The following is a 21,084-nucleotide window of genomic DNA, read 5'->3' on the forward strand; positions in this document are numbered from 1 at the left end:
TTCGCTTGGTTGGTTATGGTTATTCTGAGGGGATCGATTGCATTATCATTTAGTTGTATTCACGTAGTTGCATTCATGCATTAGTTTTATTTTGTAGTTTTGAGTCTGTTTATGCTTGAGGACAAACATCGATTCAAGTTTGGGGCTGTGATAAGTGGATTTTATATCTACCTGAAATGCTTTAATACAAGTTTAAGTTGGTGTTTTGTACTCAAGTCATTGATTTTTTTGATGTGTTTTTGCATTACAAGCATTAGTTGGATGAATAATTAAGCTTTTCAAGGAAATATGCTGAAAGAAGGTCAGAATCTGAAGCCAAGATCATTCTCATTTTGAAGAGCATTTCGATAGCTTCGTGTGGGCAGTTGAATCGCCTAATTTTGACGAGCAGAACTCAAGATACGGCCAAAAGAAGAATCAGCAAAAAAATCCAGAAACCCTACGCGGCCACCCCAAAACCAGCGCGCCCGTGCCGACTTTCTGCCAAAAAATCAGCGCGCCCGCGCTGATTTGAGTGCGACTGCCTCGCCCTTTTTGTCTTAAAATCCTGATTTTAGTAGAATTTGATGATTTTGAGGGTCCAGGTCCACTAGAGGCATATATATAGTGATAAAAAGACGTTTTTAACAACGAGGAGACCAGTGAGAGCGATACGAAGACCTAGAAAGCACAAGACGGCTACAGAGAAGAAGAATTTTGTATTCTTTATTATAGTTGTACTTCAGATGCTTATTTTCAATTTGTCTTTGAACCCTAATACTCTTATTGTGTTTATTATCATGTTTTCATTGGAACCCATAATGACGATGAGTTCGGTTATAAACTAATCGTTATCGTGGGGTTCTAACGGATTTACTTATGGATTTCTATAGTTAATTTGTTTCAATATCTTGGTGTGTGATGATTGATTGATATCCTAGTATTGGTTGTGCTTATTCGTCTTATGTTTGTAGCTAACATATAAGATAACGTGTTAATCTCTATTGAAGTGAAAGTGAATATAGAGGTTTAGAACTTGCCATGCTAGCATAGGTTCAGGTATAATTGATATGCATGATTCGTACTTAATTGTAACAATCTTAATTGCCCTCTGTAATCACGATACATAATTTGTTCATTAAACCTTTATATTATCAAAATCTATAGAAATATAGGGTCTCAACATAATTGATGTCTATTAAGCTTTTAACTCTTTTGTGGATGTCTATTAGTAGGGTATTCGTACAACGAAAGTTGGCGTTTACTAGTTTCGTGTTATAAGATTAGTTGTCATCACCATTGCATGCTAAGGTTGAGGACAATGACTTTGAATGAAGTAGTAATTATGTTAGAATCTCATGTTTATCTCATATAGTTAATTCAATCACTTTTATTCTTTGTTAATTGCATGTTAGTTTAATCTTAGTTATAAACATCTCAACTTGTTATTGTCTTAGCATTGAACGATTGCCATATCATTGTTGCATAGGTGCATAATTTGAACTTAACCTAAACCATTCCCTGTGGGAACGAATCTGATTTATATCTTATACTACTTGCGAACGCGTATACTTGTGTGTAGTTTTAGCGCGTGTTTTTGCCCTAACAGGCTATTCAAATAAATACTAAAAACTAAGGCTCAGCCCACCTCACTTTAGTACCATCCACCCACCTCACTTTCAATTCCCTGTACCCAACCTCCGACTCTTCCCCCAAAACTCCACACTTCATCTTACCTCATTATCCCACCCTACCACCGCCATCACCTCTACCACCACCATCGCCCCCTCGTTACCACCGTCATCCATGTTCGTTCCTCTTCATTTACCACATGTATTCCTCCTTTCATATTCTCTAAACTTTTCTTCTTTTTGATGAGTTTTTTCTTTTTCCCACCTCTCTACACATGATAATCACTCTATTAATAGTTAAAATTAGTGATTTCTGTTTGATATTATGGCTGTTACATGGTGATGATGGTGAGATAGGTAGTGGTGGTGTTATAATGATTGTGTTTAATATGTAATAACTCTGTATCAATTTTTAGTAATTTTTACAATATAAATTTATGATTTTTATAGCACATATTAGTGATTTCTGTAAGATAAATTAGTGTTTTTAGTGTTTACTCGACATTTCAGTAATTTTTTAATATAAAATAGTGATTTCAGTTTAATCTCGGAAGAGTTGGTGAACAATTTGCGTAAATCGACGTTTTATGATAAACTTTTAGTGATTTTGCGTTTAGTTATGATGAATTGGTGACAGCATAATTGAGAAGTAGCTGATTAGTTTTGTGTACATATGTTGTATGTATTATGTCATAACTACTGATAAAGAAGAGTACTGCCCTAACAAAAGGGGGACGCTGGGTGTAGAATTTCTCAAATAATAGGGATTTTAGTTTAGTGATTCCGATAAGTATAAATAGTGATTTTTTTTGAAATATATCAAATATGGTGTGAAAATTGATTGTTGGGAGATGAAGAAAAATATAATGAAGTCAAATTTTGAATAAATTTCATCAATTAATGAGAAAAATTAAATTAAAAATGGATAAAATAATACATACATGTACATATACGTGGGCAGTGACACGCTGGATTTGAGGAGAGAGAAGGGAGTTTGATAAGATTTGTGTGGTGGAGATTTAATTAAAACTAGCATAATAACCCGTGCGAGGCACATGTTATTTTCTAGAGTTTTTTTATGCATGCAATTATAATGTTTTTGGTTATTCTCGTATTTGTAAATGTTGTATAATATTTAATGTACATGAAATACAAGTTGATTGTTTATCAATGTGTATCATTTTCATAAAATACATTACTAAATTACACAATGTTTCCAATATAGCTCATTAAGCAAAATATATATATTCGTGTTTGTGTTGTTTAATTTGTATTTAATGAATGAATATAAACAGAGTATTCCGTGTACGTTTAAAATGAAACAATTAAACTTAATATGTAGAATGTTGTTGGTATGCTTACAAATAAAAAGTTAAAAATTAAGATATATGTTGAATACAGAGTTGACCAAAATTTTTGTATTTTATTTAAATAAACTAAATATATTGGTCTATATTACTATTGAGTTCTCTATTAACTTACAATTAACTTACTCAATTTAAAAAGATAAAAAATGAATAACTGAATTCAGAATTACTTGCAATCATAATATTCAATAATGTAAAATTTACACTATTGTTAATATAAAAGTTGATTTTAATGAAAAATGTTAGTTTTTGAAATTCAAAGTATGTATGTTTAGAAAAATGTTAGTTACACTTCTGTTAATGAAATAAGATTAAGTTATATGTGTCTCTGTTAGCATTTAAATTATTGTATGTTACATTTCTTAGTAAATTAAGATGGTTTTAATTATTTATATGCTAAATATCTAATTTATGTAAATGTATAATCATTATTAACATCTAGTGAGACAATTGATTATTTAAATAACATGCATTTATAATTATTCAAAAATTAAATTTATGTAATAAATAAATTGCAATAATTTATATATGCTATTCACATTATCACTGACAAACAATCAATATCTATTTTTTACGCGACCGAGTATCAATCATGATTGTAACATAAAAATAAATTATATATTGTAATACTTATTATTGATGTTCATGATTTTTTCAAGAATTGGAAGGAAAAATTGTATTTATATTGTTATTTAAACTATTTTTAAGTTTCTTTCATTACAACTCCAATATTTCTTCATATAATAATTTGATAATATTGTATACTATTCTCCTAAAATTAAATATTTTTCAATTCAATAAAGTTTTATAAATATTAGTTGAACTGGTTAATTCCTTCAAATTATTGAACAATATTTATTTTTTTAAATAGTATAAAATGCATTGAATCAAATGCTACAATATAGTATAGATATAACTTTTATTTGAATAATTCAAAATATTTGTACAATATTATCTTGATCAATGAATATTGTTTATCTAAAAGAATTCTTTTTAAAATTATAATTTTTTTAAAGTGAAAAATGAAAAATAAATCGATTTAATATATCATCGTAGTTTTAATAAATCTTGTGAGATCTCATATGAAATTTTAAATATTTTTAAAATCGGGACAAGTCCCAAAACACTAATGCGCTACCAGTGAAGTCAGTAATTTTAATACAAATAATCAATTAACTTGATCCTATAAATACCTCAAACACCTTAATATATATTAATATAAGATATTAAAAAAAATCACATTATTGGTAAAATATTCTCGCCGAACTTGTAATTTAAATTTACTAAACGTTGAATGCGACAATGATTTTCGGCTGGTCATGTAGTCAAATTTCGAGTATTTTTTGAACAATGGACCAAGTTTTGATTTCAAATTCAAAATAAACTAAAATTTATTTACTCATTATAATTCAAACTTATCTAAATATTTAATACCAATCTAAATTATTTATATATAGGTAATTCTATTTTCAATATTTTCTTTAAAAATTATATATGTACGTTTTAATTACTTTTTATAATAAAAAATATGTTAAAAATATATGAGATATATTTTCAAACTAAAAAATAATAAAAAATAAGATAATAATCCATTTATGTACTATGCCTAACTTTATATCTAGAATTCAGTTTTTTAAAATTAATTGTACAAATATTCAAGTAACTATCTTTTTTTTGTGGAATTCAAGTTGTTATCTTTAAAGTTAAATAAAATATTCATTTAGCACACTTACATATTATGTGTATGATAAAAAACACATGTGACAATATGGTGTAGGGGTATTACGTTGTATGGAAGAATGAAACAACTCGAGTTCGATTCCCATAAAACACATCTTTTATATAAAAATTAAAAACAGGGGTAATTTAATCTTTATAACGAGACTTTTTAATCTCAAAATATTATACAGAAGGTCGGGAAGTACTACGCCCGGTTCACTAGGTTTCTATTATATATAGAAGAGATTAAAAATTGAATGCTTGCCATTAGTTTTTAGAATATGGTTGGTTTCTATTTGATAATTTCTATATTTATATAGAGGAATGATCAAATAGAAAATAAAATTAAAATATAAACTAGAAAGTAATCTAAGCCATATATAGAGGAAGAGTAGTGCTGGGTACCCCAAATATTTTCTCCAAAAATTTACCAAATGACGTGGCTGACACATGACTGATTTTAATTCGTGGGCGCATATAAATGCACGCGGGGTCTCATATTATTATTAGGAAGGTTGCTAAATATTCATACGACATATCAGATTTGGAGAATTTTTTGGTGTAAAAATTTGGGGTCTCTGGCATTTCTCATAGATGAATGATCAAATAGAAACTAAAATTCAAATTGAAATTAGAAACCAATCTAAGCAATTACATCAATATAATCTAATGGTCCCCCTCAAAGCACCACACCCAACTAATTTGCACCCTCCCTCACACAATTTTAGCTTTTCCCCTTTGCTTTTAATTTAATTTTTCCCGTCAAACGATAATTTTTTTTAAATCCGATTTCATTGTATTTTTCTCCATCTCTCAACGATCGATTTGCATACCATATGTGTTATATTTCAAAGTAATTTTTTTTAAAAAAATTATCTGGTTTATAGTTTATATTCTAAAATTGGTTTTTATTAGAGTAGTCAAAATTAAAATAGAAATTAGAAACTAATTTAAATCATTAGATCAATCTAATGTAATGGTGCCCCCAAAAGCACAACACCCAACTAATCTACACTTTTTCGCACACAATCCCAGCATTTTCCTTCCGTTTTTAATTTGATTTTTCCCACCAAACGATATTTTTTTTAAAATTCTGACTTCAACGTATTTTTCTACAATATCTTTTAATGATCGATTTGAATATCATATATGTAATATTTCGAAATAATTTTTATAAAAAAAATATTTGATTTCTGATTTCTATTCTAAAATTGATTTTTATCCCGTATATATATCCAACGAATTGTCACTCGATCTCTCTATCTTTCTCTCGCGTGAGAAACACAATTACAAACTACTACAACAGCATTCAATATATCCTTTTAGCGGATCATAAGAACAGGTGAATCTTCGTATAATTATTCTTTCAGTGTTTTTGTAATTATATTTTCTTGAATTAGCTTAATTAGTGTATTTGGGGAATTGCGTTTGATATATTTGTGTTTAGGGTTTGCTCGGTATGTTGCTCAGCCATCATTGTAAAAGAGAAAGCCTGCTTTTCGATTACGAACGAGAAGAAGAATCGAAGGTGGTACTGAAACATGAAAAGACGGGGCATATTGTCGAGGCTGGTCTTCGAAGAAAGGTATGTAACCCTAATTTATAAAAAGTGTGCTTTTTCTTAGATTTTCAAGTTATAATAATGTGAAAGAATACTGTTGTTTGATAGGATCTCTTACATGTTTAATAAATTCAGATTAAAATTCTCGATGATTATGTTAAACAATTGGTGGAGTCCGACGACGAGGAGGACTTTGCTGCTATACAAAAGATAGAAGATATGATTATTGGAGGTTAAGGACTGTTGTTATTATTTTCTTCTATTTATTCTGCTAATTAATTCCATTGAATCTATCCTGATTAGCATTTGACCAACAGAGCCAAACCTAGTTGCTGGTCTGAAACCTTTGGTTTTTGAGCGCCTTGTTGAAGTCCTGGTCGACGGTAATAAAGAAACCACAACCAAGGTTCGATATTTCGATGCATTCTGTACTATCTAAATGTTAGTAATATACTTTTCAATATCATGGGCTCATCTCTGGAACTGTTTTGGACTTCTATTTTAGGGATCGGCTGCTTTCATCCTGGGATTTGCAAATTTTGATGAATGCAGCGTTGGTATGAAAGAGAAGGCAATTAAAGTTCTTGTGAAGCTCATGTCTGATGATTGTGATATGATATCCATTCCTGTAATCTTTACTCAGTCATTTTATTCATTTTGGTTATTGCGAATGATTGTGTATAATTGGATATACTATGTAACTATTTAGGCATTGAAAACATTGACACGCTTGGCCCGTGTTTCCGCTGATTATGCAAGCTATATGATTGAAAAGGGTGCTTTAGAAGGTGCACTTGCAATTCATGTGGATCCTATTAATTATCCTAATCTCCAGATCATCCAGGAACTGGCCAAGTTTCTGGCGCTAGTTGTTTGTCAAGTAAAAATTCCTTCTCATAAGGTTATAAGCTCTCTACTTTTCCAGATCTCTTTTCCCGTGAATCCATTTAAAACTATTAATATAATTTTAACAATTTGATGATTTGTAGGTACATTTAGTTGTACCCATTTTGGACAAGATCCTTCAAATTAGGGAGTCTGAAGTTCGATATATGGTGAGAGCATGCTATGCACTTCTATCAATTGCAGTTGAAAGTTGGATAAATGAAGGAGAAATCTGTAAAAATCTAATTTTATTTATCGGGTAAGTGGAATTGGTCTATTTTCTCTCGTGGCTTTGTCTTCCTGCAATTTTCTAGTTGATACGGCCGGTTATTTCTGCTGAGATGCTTCAGGTACTGGAATAATATGGCTGCCTATTCTGCATTTGAAGTAGTTGCATATATTGTGGAATCAGGAAATTCTTCCCATATTGAGGTATGGGCAATTGATGTACTTTTTCTTAGAGTTATTTGCAAAATGCATCCCCTGTTTTGGCCCAAATGCGTTTTTTACCTATACTTTATATAACTGCACTTTGCATCCCCTAACTATTTTTGGCGCGACAAATTGCACCCTTTTCGTTAATTTTGTCAAAATTCTCAGGGGTATTTTAGGAAATTAAAATATTTAATTATTTTTAAATTTTTAATTAAGGTTTTTAACCCTCTAAACGATACATTCTGAAAAAAATTAAAGAATGAAAGTTGTAGGGAATGAAAAGATCTTCCTGAAATAAAAAGGTTCAAAACTGAAATATTCTTTTTTATAATTCTTTTTAATAAATTCATTAAGTATAGATTTAATTTAATTTTGGTTCGTAAAATTTTTGATAATTTTTTAATGTTATTATTTTGAAAAGATTTTTTGGTTCTCTACAACTTCTGTTCTTTAAATTTTTTTGAAAAGTATCATTTAGAGGGTCAAAAAGCTTTAATAATAATATAATTATAATTAAATATTTTAATTTCCTAAAATGAGAATTTTAACAAATTTAACGAAAAGGATGTAATTTGTCGCGCCAAAAATAGTTAGGGGATGCAAAGTGTAGTTATATAAAGTATAGGTAAAAAACGCATTTTGGCCAAAATAGGGGGATGCATTTTGCAAATAACTCTTTTTCTTATATACTTGTCTAAACCCAATAACTTTCTAAAAGTAACAAAATCTTTATAACTTCAACAGTTAAATATATGGCGACCATCTGCTGGGTTCTACCTACTTTTTTGTGTGAACTTAGTAAAGTTGATTAACAACTCTTGTTGATAGGTCCCCCTCAAGTGTAAATGATTGTGCTAAATAAATACTCATTTTTTGCATGATAACGTGTAATGACCGCTAGTTTAATTTCAATTTCTCCCTGGGTACATCCTGAACGACCTTATACATAGGTAACATGATAACTACTAATTCCTATGGCCACTAAGTAGGGATGGCAATCGGGCCGGATCGGGTCGGGTATTGCAGAATTCATATCCAAACCCGAAAATTTTATCCATACCCGAACCCGACCCGAACCCGAAAAATACCCGAAAATGAATACCCGAACCCGATCCATCGGATTTCGGATCGGATTCGGGTATACCCGAAACCCAAAATTTTTTTGAATTGGATATTCGTACCTGAACCCGAAACATGAACCCAAAATATGAAAATTTGTAATTATTGATATTTCAAGTGCTTGAGATTGAACACGCGACTTGTAGAAAGAGTATTAACGTATCATCTTCAACCACTCCACCACATTATTAATTGTGTTATTATAGGTATAACTAATATTTAAAAAATCAACTTAATTGATACCCATTTTTTTAGATTTATTAGTAATAGATGTTTTGTTAACCTTATAAAGATTATCACCCGTTTGAATGATTGAATAATTATATTTCATTAAACTTTATAATTAGTTAATATTTAACATAAATATAAAAATATATGTTCAAAAAATTATATAATAATATGTATAATGTATATTATAATATAGATATATTATATAATATTATAATGTGTAATATATAAAATTCTAATATTATATATATATATATTTAACATATATATATATAATAATTCGGGTTTTTTTCGGATTTCGGGTTCGGATCGGGTTCGGATAGAGTTTCGGATTTCGGATCGGGTTTCAGATCGGTATACCTAATATCCAAATCCAAATCCAAAAATTTTCGGGTTTAAAAATTAAATCCATATCCAAATCCAAATCCAAAAAACCGGGTTCGGTAAATCCAAAATTTCAGGTTCCGGATTGGGTATCCGTCGGATCGGATTATTTTGCCATCCCTACCACTAAGACTATGCAGAAGCAGAAACTACCCACTCTTCCTAAATAAATAAATCTAACCAAATAAATATGTAATACTAATTTGAATGATAATGTTAGGAGGCCGCTTTTCTGATGAGGACTATGTTTATCAAATGCAAAACAAGAAACTAAAGGGTTATTTTTTAATAGCAAAGTATTTGAGGTTTGCTTTGTAATCTCTACCAGCATATATATTAATTTGAGAATATCGGCACGCTGGTGATTGTCTACAATATTTCACCAGTTGAACTCAAGTATTGCTGGGTTATTCTACTTCTAGATTAAACACATGAGCTTGGATGCTTTCTACCTACAGTCTTCATAGTAGATTAATTGTAGATAGCTCCTTGTGGCTTGCCATGAAAGATCTTATCTTCTTTTTTTCTAGTCAATTTCTCCAACTATTAAAAAAAGAATAATGTTTGGGTAATGTGCTTCAGTGTGAAAACACAAGATTTTAAATCCTTAAACATGATGCTCTGTGCACTGAATCTTGGACTTTTATCACATCCTCTTTCTTCGACTCCCCTCGCAGCCATGCACCGATATACAGAAGTTTCAGGAAATAAAAATATCACGGACATGTTGCTGAGGGACACGCCTTAAGTTGAGGAGGAAGGATAAATGCTGGGCTAAAGCCCTTTGGTTCTTCTTTGATGAAGAATGTTGTTTGAAAACTGTGTGTGAATTGTTTAGGATTTTTTTTTTGAAATTTAAGATATTTAAAAAATACAAATACGTTGTTGTCAAAATTTTGAAGTTAACAATATTATATAATCAACAAAAATCTTGTTGAAGTGTCAATATTCGAATATACTTAGAGTTAAAAATAGTTTCTAATTATACCTGCATATGTTCATGAGTTCTCTGTCTAGTCTCTAATGAACTACTCATTCTTGCAGATCTTGATCAAAAAGCACAAGTTTCTACAATACCTCGACTGGAGTGAAATATGTCGTAAACCTAAAACTTTTCAGAAGGAAGTTTGTCGCATTATTTCGAAGTTAGCAGTTAAAGGCGGAATATTTATAAACGTCTGTTTTGTTCTTAAAGAATTTTACCATTTTGTTTGATTTATTTTTGATTTTTTGGATGACTTCGTTCATGTTTAGTCGTATAGATGTAAATTCTACTGTATTTGATTTGCTGCATCTACCTAATCTTGTAACTGGAATTAGCAGAATATGGACAAAGCCAGAGTGAGGGATTATCTCTCAAAACTCCTTGAAGCGGATGATATTAAAGTAAGGTCGGAGGCTGCATGCACAATTTGTAATGTCTTCTACGGTGATATATAGCTGAAGAGAGCAGAGAATGGATGAGAGATGTTACAATGCAAAGCATATTGGATTACCTGAATATTAGCATTTTTAAGTTTACACACATTCTTGGTTTTCTTCTGAAATCAATTAAATAAAACATTTTTGTAATCCAGAAAATAATTTATATCTGGCTTAGCACAGTGTTTTTTTGTTTTTCAATGTGTGATGCTTTTATATCGTGTGTAATGAAGTGAAAATCAGGTTGTATAGAGTCTTTTGTGTAATCTCTGGGATATAAGTTCATTTGTGTAATTCTTTGAAGTCGTAAACGAACCGAGTCGAGTTGAGCTTTTTTCTTAACGAGTTCGAGTTTTTTTCTTAACGAGTCGAGTCGAGTTCGAAAATTTTAACGATCAGATTTTAATGTTCGAACTCGAGTTCGTTAACAACCGAGTCGAGTTCGAGTTGTTCAGGAACTTTTCGAGTCGAGTCGAATTCGAGTCAAGTTCAAGTTGGTCATTAATTTTTTTTTAAAAAAATTGGACTTTTTTCACAATTAGAATTCGAGTTTGAGTTTTTTCTTCTTGCTTTCAAAATTGAGTTATGCAGGTTTAGGATTTCGTTTTAGTTTATAAATTGTCACTTTGTTGTGTTAATTGATTGAATCTATCTCTCGAACATTTAAGAGTTGAAATGAAAGTAAGAAAATCAAAAGTGCATATAGAAGTTGTCCCAGATAATACTGACGTTAAACAGGTTTAATAAAATTGTGGTCAAGCTCACCCAATAATTCACCACACTGACAACAAATTCACCCAGTGGTGTGTGTGAAGCCTGTAAGAGCATCTCTAATACTGGGGATTACTTGACTTCTTGATCCACGTAAAGTGAAAGTGGCTAAAATTTAAGACCCATTTTCATTGAAGAAGAGAAGAGAAATGTGGTCAGGCCTACGATGGTGGGCTGGACCACTTCAAAATCATTTCAATAATTTATATTATCTTTGTCTTTTAAGTTTGATTTTGTGAAACAACATCCTAATTTTACGTTAGTTAATATTAAAGTTAGTTTTATTATATCCTTAACGAGTTTGAATTTGAGTTTTTTCTTGCTTCTTACTTTCAAAATTGAGTTATGTAGATTTATGATTTCATTTTAGTTTATAAATTGACACTTTGTTGTGTTAATTGATTGAATTTATCTCTCAAACATTTCAGAAATGAAAGTAAGAAAATCAAAAGTGCATATAGAAATATAGAAGTTGTCGAAGATAATAGTGTATTTGAAGAAAATATTAGAATAGAGCATGCTCGTGTATATATTTAGATTTTTTTATACATATTGCTTACCGAGTCGAGTATAACGTACGAGTCGAGTCGATCTCGAGTCAATCTCGAGTCGAATTCGAGTCGACCACTTGTAAACCTCAGATCGAGTCGATAAACTTAATGAGCATATTTTCTTGTTCGAACTCGAGAAGCCAAGTGACCCAATATTGAGGGTGCTCTTACAGACTTCACACACACCACTACAACAACAAATTCACCATGGGGATTCAGCTCTACAATTAAAGTGATGCAGGTTGATAGGAGAATACAGGGTATCAAAGCTGCTGGTCAACAAAGAAAACAACCCAACTCCTTGTGCGGACAGGTAAAATAAACTATATAGTGCATAGATCAAAATATACAAAAATTCCAAATAGCTAGGTACAAAAGCAAGATTCATGCAATCGACCGCAGGTTAGAATCCATCCCGGCATGATCAGTTAGACTCTTTTCCAGTCTTTTAATATCTCATCAACAATGACACAATTGCAAATTAGTCCTTCACAAACGACAGAAAGTTCTGTTTTCTGAACGAGTTTAGTTTCATCATTCAGAGTGAAAGTGACAGCGACAAACACTTCAAATTTGTTGAGGTATTTCCCATATATCAGTTTTACATTTCTCTTTGCTTTCGTGGCTGTTGATGGCTTTTTGCCGGGGGCTTTTTGAAATGGTGACCGACCCTTGGGATTTACCTGATCGTGCTCAACCTGTATATAGCATATAAACAAATTATAAGAAAAACCGTTTTTTTACCAAAAGCAATCAGAAATTAAACAACCTAACAGGTACCATCAATATTTTTTTCATTTTTTACAAAAAAAAAAGGAAGAAATGTTCCCAACCTTCATGTTGAATAATCCTTCTAGCTCAGTTGTGGCTTGATCTAGTGTCTTTTCAGCAAAAAGAGTCTGATGAATATAATTATAAACATAACTCCCATCTTTGGATTTCAGAGTCTCCCGTGTCTCATAAAACTTTTTATTTCCCACACTCCTAAAAAAATCTTTTGACTTCATCTCCAAAACATCTAATTCTGGAGGATAGAATACTGTAGGATAGCTTTTTTCTGCATCCTCCTGAAATTAATCAATACATGCATATATAAGATAGTACGGAAATATGGTTAATTGAAAAGAAAATAAAAAACAAACAAACGACTATTATTAATTTATACCTTTTTCTCTTCCTTCCAATTACTTGAGAACGTTGCTTTTGGAACTAGCTCATTCAGCTTAAATGCCACGAATGTCCTCCCCAAAGTATCTTCTAGAGGTTGAGTTTCTGAGAATGTACTCCTCAAAGTATCTTTTAAAAATTGATCACTTTCTAACTTTATAAAAGCATTAGATGGCAAAACTTCCACATCAACCTCAACCTGGTAAACGCAGACATAATAATAATAATAATAATAATAATAATAATAATAATAATAATAATAATAATAATAATAATAATAATAATAGAGAATGCAATAATTTCTGTTTGATAAATTAAAACTATAATTAATTTATAAGAAAAAAATCAACATACCCCGGGCAACATTATGTGGTTGTACTGTAACACCACATGTTCTTGGAAGATGTGAATCATTGCGGTCACTTCGTCTGTATTTTCAAAATTCACTTGTAGCGACTGAAAATTGATAAAAGACCCAACTATTAATAATTTCATATATAGCATCCACTATCCAGCATATTGTACATAAAAAAAATGTATTGATCCACAGACCAAAAACCAAAACTGGTCACCTCTTTGGTGAATTTTTGCACTGTAATCAATTAATTTCAATTTGGTCAAAATAATTCAAGCACGTTTATGGAGATAATAACATGGCATGCAATGATTTTTTTAGTATATTTTCCCAGTCTTTGTGGTTTTTACTTTTATTTTAACAATGTTATTAACTTTTATGGAAATAATTAAAACATAAAGACAATTAGCTAGGTTGTATAAAATAATAATAAAATATTGTTAATTAAGTGACCTAGTAATTTAATCTGTTAATTAATTAATTAATTAGCAAAAAAAATATATAATTAATAAATCATGTAATTTATTCTGTGTTCGTTCGTAAGAAATATACAGTGAGACGAGATTAGAATAAAAAATTACCTTGACAAATTTTCCAAGGCATGCACAAACGTATTTTGTTGTCAAAATTTTTTGGAAGTCGTCATCAGGTCTTGCTTTATTACACGGTGTTGAAGGGAGCAACATGTCATATGTTCGATGTAGATAATGTTCATCCAGTGGCTTCTCACGAACATCTGCATAATATAATTTATGGTTGTGTACTTGAACCTCGAATTGTGATTGCAAACTTTTTGAAGCTATACTCCATCCATGTTCTCTAATTATCAACCCTCTTGGAGGAACAAAGCCTTGTTCAAATTTAAAACAACCCATGTAGCCCAATTCTTTTAACCTAAAGGACTCCGGAAACATCTGAGCAATAACTATGACATACATTGCCACTTTATCAAGATTCTTTGTAAGATGGTATGTGTCTGTTATAGAAAAAAGTTTAATTGCTTCAATCAGTGATTTTCTTCCTAGTGAAATTTGTGATCTTTTAAAACCAGCTAGCTTTTCCAATGAAATATAATCTTCTCCTATACCTAGAACTTCGAACTTAATTATTATATCCTTATAGTGCGCTGTCACACAAGCTTTGGCCCAATTTATTTTTGTCTGATTCTCTGCAATATCCTCATAGATGAGATAGCATATACGGGAGGGACGACTTCCATCACCCGACTTTACTTCTTCTGTCATAAAACCCAGAAAGTAGTGGCTTTCAGCACCGAAAAGAGCAATACATTTAAATTCTTTGTAGACAAAAGGAACAAACTTAAGAAAATCACTATCCGCCACTATTCCACCAACTTTATTGACGTCGCTTATAAATCTAAGCCTTCTGTTGCGCACATCTTTCTCCCTGGTAAGAGAATGTTTCAACCGTGTGAAATAGTTGCTGTATTCTATATTAGTTGTTACATCCTCGAGTTGTAGTTCTGGAATTTTGGTAGTAGTGGTGGTGGTGGTGCTGGTGGTCATATCTATAGATCGGAATCTCTGTCGATGAAAAGGGCGTCGGCGATCCAAGCTTGCATGCATGTATTTATATATGTAAGAAGCCTTAGACTTTCAATTAATGCATGGAAAACTTCCCATACGGATTCAAGTTCCAAATATGGCAACTTAGATAGAGATCTAGATGTAGAAAGTACATTGATATTTTGATGACAGGGAACATTTCCTTCAATTGATTGTTTATGCAGGTTTAGAGCAAACAAATTTAAATTTAAATTTGAATTTGAATTATAATAAGAATATCAGAATTTGCGGTGACTCATATCAAAATTATAATGAAAATATGTTTCACAAAGTTAGGGGGATATTCAAAATTTTGTATCTATTAAAATATAATTTTTAATAGTTATAATATATTAATTCTTAAATGGTATTTATAATATGTTAATTATTAGAAAGTAATTAAATGGTATTTATAATTTATATATATATATAATAGATGTGTATAATACGACTATTAAGTATTTTTGTTTTGATGAAACTAATAATGTAGATTTGAGAATTACATAAAAAATTTCAAGAAATATTAACGATAAAAATGTGTCTTTTTTAAAAATGTTAAAAATGAGGGGAATTAGTTTAAATGAAATATTCAAAGGCAAAGAATTATAAGGTGATTATACTAAACTATAGTTAAAATTTAAAATTTTGGGAGTTACAAATGTGAATTGGTTAATCAATTTAAACCACTTCGTGTGTAACAAAAAATATAACTACTGTAAGTACAGTACTCATTTTGCAATTAAGTTGTTCATTTTTCGAACTCACTTTATGATTTTATTCTGAATTAATATATTTTTTAATACTTCAAATATAAAATTCAATTTTATTAGACGACATGAAATGAATAATATATATTATATCAGATAACTATAAATATGAGATTACATTCATAGATTTCTAAGAATATAATTTTCAGTTTATATTTTAAATATAAATTTAAATTCTCTTCTCTTTAGGAATTGTTTTTATCTTTTTTTGATATTTAATATATGAAACTTGTATAAACATTAAAAATTTTGATAGTCACTCAAGTATTTGCAAGTTTCTGATATCTCTTCTTAATTTATTAATTTATAGAGAGTTAAAATCCAGATTCTTACAAAACTAATTTTTTTTGTTAACCAAGAAAATATATTATAAAGGGCCTGCAATAATATTACACATCTAACAGAAAATGATGTTTCATCCTGGAACTAATCAGCTACAACTAATCAGCTACAACTACTACTAAATACTACAAGAATATAGGGTAAAACCTACCGGACATAACCGACTCAAGTCGATTTGGTCACCTTAAAACGGTTTTACCGAAACAAAACGACACCATTTTGCTGATGTGTCACTTTTAAAACTGACCACCTACATGTGGTCGGTTATATCCACAAATTCTGCACGTTAAAACCGACCACATTTGGTGGTTGGTTTTGTAGAATAATAAAAAATTAATATTAAGTACAAAAAAGTACCTGTTACATATAAAACGATGTCGTTTTATTCTTCTGCCTAAAACCGACCGCTAACGGTCGGTTTTAACCTATTTTTTTAATTTTTTTGTTATATCCCTCATTTTTTGATTTTGGGCGAAAAAATAAAAAGACACAAGTGATTGAGGATTGAAGTGGAGGAGTTTTAGAAAATTGTAAGTTCTTTCCATATTTTGTAATTAATGTGTGTGTGTGTGTTTATGTTGGTGTGTGTATTAAATGTTGTTGTATGTATTTAATATTTTTATTTTTTTATATAATATTTGTTGTGAGAATTGAAGTTTGGAAGTAGATAATTTGTAAGTTAGTTTCATTTATTGTAATTATAGTGTGTGTGTGTGTTTTATGAAATACATGAATAATTATAAGATTAATGTTAAATTATTTGTTAAATATTTTTTTTTAATTTTAAAAAATATTATTATAGATGGAAACCATTGATCGAAGTTGGATTGGTAATCAATTGCAAAGCGATAAAATTTCATTGACCCCGGAATATAGAATGATGTAGAATTTTTTTTAAAATTTGCTAGCGAAAATGGAATGGATGATGGTACAATGAAGTGTCCGTGTAAACGTTGTAAAAATTTGAATTAGTTAAAGATTGATGATGTTAGATTTCATTTGCTCGCTAAAGGGATGCTTGAGGGTTATACCGTGTGGACGTCGCACGGTGAAAAAATAGGAAGAAAACGTAGTCGAACATCACATCACCGTTATTGTGTTCGGGAACCTTCGAGAGTAGAAGAACCGGTAGATTTGAATGCGATGTTACATGATTTAGCCGGTGAAAATTATCAATTTTATGAAATTACGGATACGGGAACTATGAATGTAGAAGAAGCTCCAAATGATATAGATTTATGTTCATCCGTGGTTACAAAAACCGACTTGTAAATAATGGAAAAATCGGTTATCAAAGCGTTGTGTTTGTTGGAAACTATTTTTCCTCAAAGTTGGTTTGATTCGATGGAACACTTAGTTGTACATTTAGCCGAAGAAATTAGACTTGCTGGACCTGCTTATTGGCATTGGATGTATCCGATTGAGCGTTTGTTGGGCAAATTAAAATAAAAAATCGGTAATAAAGCAAGGGTTGAGGGGTCAATTGCCGAACGATATATGAAGGAGGAGATTCTTAATATTTGTTCCTTTTATTTTGTCTCTAACACGATCCATAATAAGGTACGTCGTAACGAGGTTTTGTTTGATGTGTAAAATTCCGAGAATTTAAAAGTGTTCAAATATCCAATTCAATCTCTTGGAAAGGAAGGAACTCGATATATGAGTGATGATGAACGAGAGTTAGCGGAAGAATATGTTCTTTTAAACTCTCCTGAAGTTCAACCTTATCTAAGGTACCAAAATCTTACTTCAAAAAATATGCGTAATAATTTTTGTTAATGACACATGCACGATTTTTGTTAATTTTTGTTTAAATTTTAGGAAGTACCAAGATCGTGTTATACGACAACGCCCGGAAACAACACCTCAAGATTTAGATCGTATTGTCAAAAGTCGATTTAAAACTTGGTTTAAACAAAAGGTATTTATCTATTTTTAATTTGCATGATTTTTTTTTAATTCTCATAATTACAACGTCTCATCGATTTGAATTATTTTTAGGTTGATAAAGATGAGGCGGAAGGACCTCGTTTTAGGGACTTACTTGAAGGGCCGGTATTAAATTTATGACTTTTGAGACTTGTCAAGTTAATAAATATAAATTTTCAACAAAATCTGCATCCGGTTCTGGTATTGTTGTTAAAGGAAATTTGCACGGAAATAATCTTGATTATTATGGTCAACTACAAGAAATTATTAGACTTATTTATCAAGGATGCAATCATGTATATTTGTTCAAATGTATATGGTTTGATAGTGTTGGTAATGGTGTGAGGATTGATAAGAATCGTGTGATTATAATTGATATGACTTCAAGATTGAAGTTAAATGAGATTTTTATTTTAGCTAGTCAAGCCTCACAAGTATATTATGCTCCTAGTGTATTGGATCCAAAAGCGAAAATATATACGGTGGTCAAATCTAAAAGTCGCCCAATTGATGAATCTATCGTTGCACAAAATGATATAGATGACGCTTTTCAGGAAGATAGATCTAATGCATCGACCTCGTTTTCGCTCTTTGTCGATTTTGCACAATATGGACAAATACCGTTTATTCAGCGTGAAGAAGAAGAAGAAGACGAAGAAGATGATTTGAAGGATGACGAAGATGAAAATGAAGGAGAAGAAGAAATAAGTGAAGGTGACAATGAGAATGATGATGATAACGAAGATGATGATAGTTTTGACGATTTTGAATAACGTCATTTGTATTTTAAAGATGATTTTTAGTAAATTTTGTAATGATTAGGATACTTTATTTATAAGTTATAGTAAATTTTTAATGGGTTCGTGAATTTTTGGTTTTAATGCTAAATTTTTATGCGTTTACGTCCGGTTAGGGCCAAAAAATCATAATATTTGACCATAATATTTCCCAGAAAACCGACCGTCTCCTTGCCTAAAACCGACCACCTTCTTGATAAAACCGACCGTCTCCTTAAAGGGGTGGTCGGTTTTAAGGTGGTCAATTATAAGAATTAAATTGGCTTCTGCAATAAAACCGACCACTTTGCACATTTGACCTCGGTCGGTTTTAGCAGTCTTGGTCAAAGTATATTTTTAATACTTATATTCAACGATCGAACCGTACGGATGTTAACTTCATGTCAAAATATGCTTATGCACAAAAAATTAGCACTTTTGAACGAGTACCATTACGTTTTTATAAGTAAATTAACAAATTTAATTAAAAATTAAAAAAAATGAATTCGATGTGAAAAGTATAATTTTAAAAGGTATTTTTAACGATCGAACCATACGGATGTTAAATTCATGTCAAAATATGCTTATGCACAAAAAAATAGCACATTTTAACGAGTACCATTACATTTTTATAAGTAAATTTGCAAATATTTAAAAATTAGCAAATTTAATTAAAAATTAAAAAAAAATGAAAAATATAAAATACACATGATCGAACCGTATGATTGGACTGACGCGGTGAAAATGAACAAATGTATCAAAAATTAGGTTATTTAAAAAATATTATAATCAAAATCATATGGAATATAATTATTTCAGTAAGTATGTCGGCATTCTGTAGACAAAATAAGTTGAACTTACCATTCGATACTATAAGTATAATTTTAAAATTTATTTTTAACGATCGAACCGTATGAATGTTAATTTCATGTCAAAATATGTTAATGCACAAAAAATTAGCACATTTGAACGATTACAAATACGTTTTTATAAGAAAATTAGCAATTTTGATTAAAAAAGTGAAATAATTAATAAAAAATAAAAATAATGAAATACACATGATCGAACCGTACGGATGGACCGACGCGGTAAAAATGAGCAAATGTACCAAAAATTAGGCTATTTAAATAATAATAATCATGTTTTTATAAGATTTCTTTTAAATTTAGGGGTTTTTAACCCCTAAACCCTAAAATTAAAAAATTTAATTGCATAAAACCGACCACTATATGTTAAAACCGACCGACTAGGCGGTCGGTTTTAAGTCTATTACAAAAATGCGATTTTTTTTGGTGAAAAATTAAAAACCCCGCCTTTTACAAAACGACGTCGTTTTGCATGTTGCACAGGGTCCAAGGACAAAACCGACCGACTAGGTGGTCGGTTTTAAGTCTGTTATAAATAAAAAAACCCGTTCAGTTCTTTCTTTTCTCTATTCTCTCTATTCTCTTTATTCCCTCTCTCTCTCTCAAATATACACTAAAATCATCCCCCAAACTCAAATCAATGGCGTTTAATCCACGAAATACCCGCAAATCATCTCTCTTTGCCTCCGGTTTCACTCTCGATGTAAGATTTTCAATCGATTATGTACTTTTTTACTCGATTATATAAGTGTGTATGTATTTTATGTGTGTGTATATATGATTCGAAGTTAGTAATTTGTTTTTTATGTTTGTTAATGTTTGATTCTCACTTAAATTGAATTTTTTCACTTCCAATTGAAGTTCATATGATTTTTCAGTTTTCATGTAAAATTTTGTATTTAAAAGATTCGTCGGTTTTGTCAATTTGTTGAATATATGTATAAGTATAAATTTTAGGTTTTTTGTCGGTTTGTTTACGTTTAAGTAGAAGTATAAATGTATTTTTAGGGTTAATTTGTAGGGGTTTTCTCTTGTAAACATGATCCGTACTCGAAAATGGATAAATATTGCACTTTATATGTGAGTTTGGAACTTTAATTTGTTGTATGTATAGATTAAGTTCATTTAATGGTTTAATTTGCGTAATTAAACAATGCTCTAATTAGTTGTGTTTATTTTTATCGTTAATTTGTGAAATGGATACGTTTATATGTATTTTATGTGATTTTAAATGCCTTTTTAAGTGATTTTAAAATAATTTTCAT

At 30.4% G+C, this 21,084-nt stretch overlaps 1 protein-coding gene across 2 annotated transcripts; it reads left to right on the forward strand.

The window, feature by feature from the left end:
- The first annotated feature begins 5,944 nt into the window (after positions 1–5,944).
- Positions 5,945–10,896, forward strand: LOC141664199 (uncharacterized). 2 transcript variants are annotated; one of them, XM_074470102.1, is made up of 10 exons: positions 5,945–6,038; positions 6,144–6,281; positions 6,393–6,489; positions 6,575–6,663; positions 6,763–6,885; positions 6,967–7,158; positions 7,247–7,401; positions 7,493–7,574; positions 10,353–10,484; positions 10,632–10,896. In XM_074470102.1, the coding sequence occupies exons 2-10, from the start codon at positions 6,156–6,158 to the stop codon at positions 10,746–10,748; spliced, it is 1,113 nt and encodes a 370-aa protein (XP_074326203.1). In that variant the 5' UTR covers positions 5,945–6,038; positions 6,144–6,155; the 3' UTR covers positions 10,749–10,896. The 2 variants fall into 2 exon arrangements, with proteins under 2 accessions (XP_074326203.1, XP_074326204.1); XM_074470103.1 differs by having other exon boundaries at positions 6,763–6,828.
- Positions 10,897–21,084: the final 10,188 nt, after the last annotated feature.

The sequence above is a fragment of the Apium graveolens genome, chromosome 6, assembly GCF_009905375.1.
Source record: "Apium graveolens cultivar Ventura chromosome 6, ASM990537v1, whole genome shotgun sequence".
Taxonomy (NCBI): domain Eukaryota; kingdom Viridiplantae; phylum Streptophyta; class Magnoliopsida; order Apiales; family Apiaceae; genus Apium; species Apium graveolens.

Bases quoted from the DNA above. Each gene is read 5' to 3' on its own strand.
- LOC141664199 (XM_074470102.1), top strand. From the start codon at position 6,156: ATGTTGCTCAGCCATCATTGTAAAAGAGAAAGCCTGCTTTTCGATTAC. The intron at 6,282-6,392 runs GTATGTAACCCT...TAATAAATTCAG, and splicing joins AGGCTGGTCTTCGAAGAAAG to ATTAAAATTCTCGATGATTA. The intron at 7,402-7,492 runs GTAAGTGGAATT...GAGATGCTTCAG, and splicing joins AATCTAATTTTATTTATCGG to GTACTGGAATAATATGGCTG.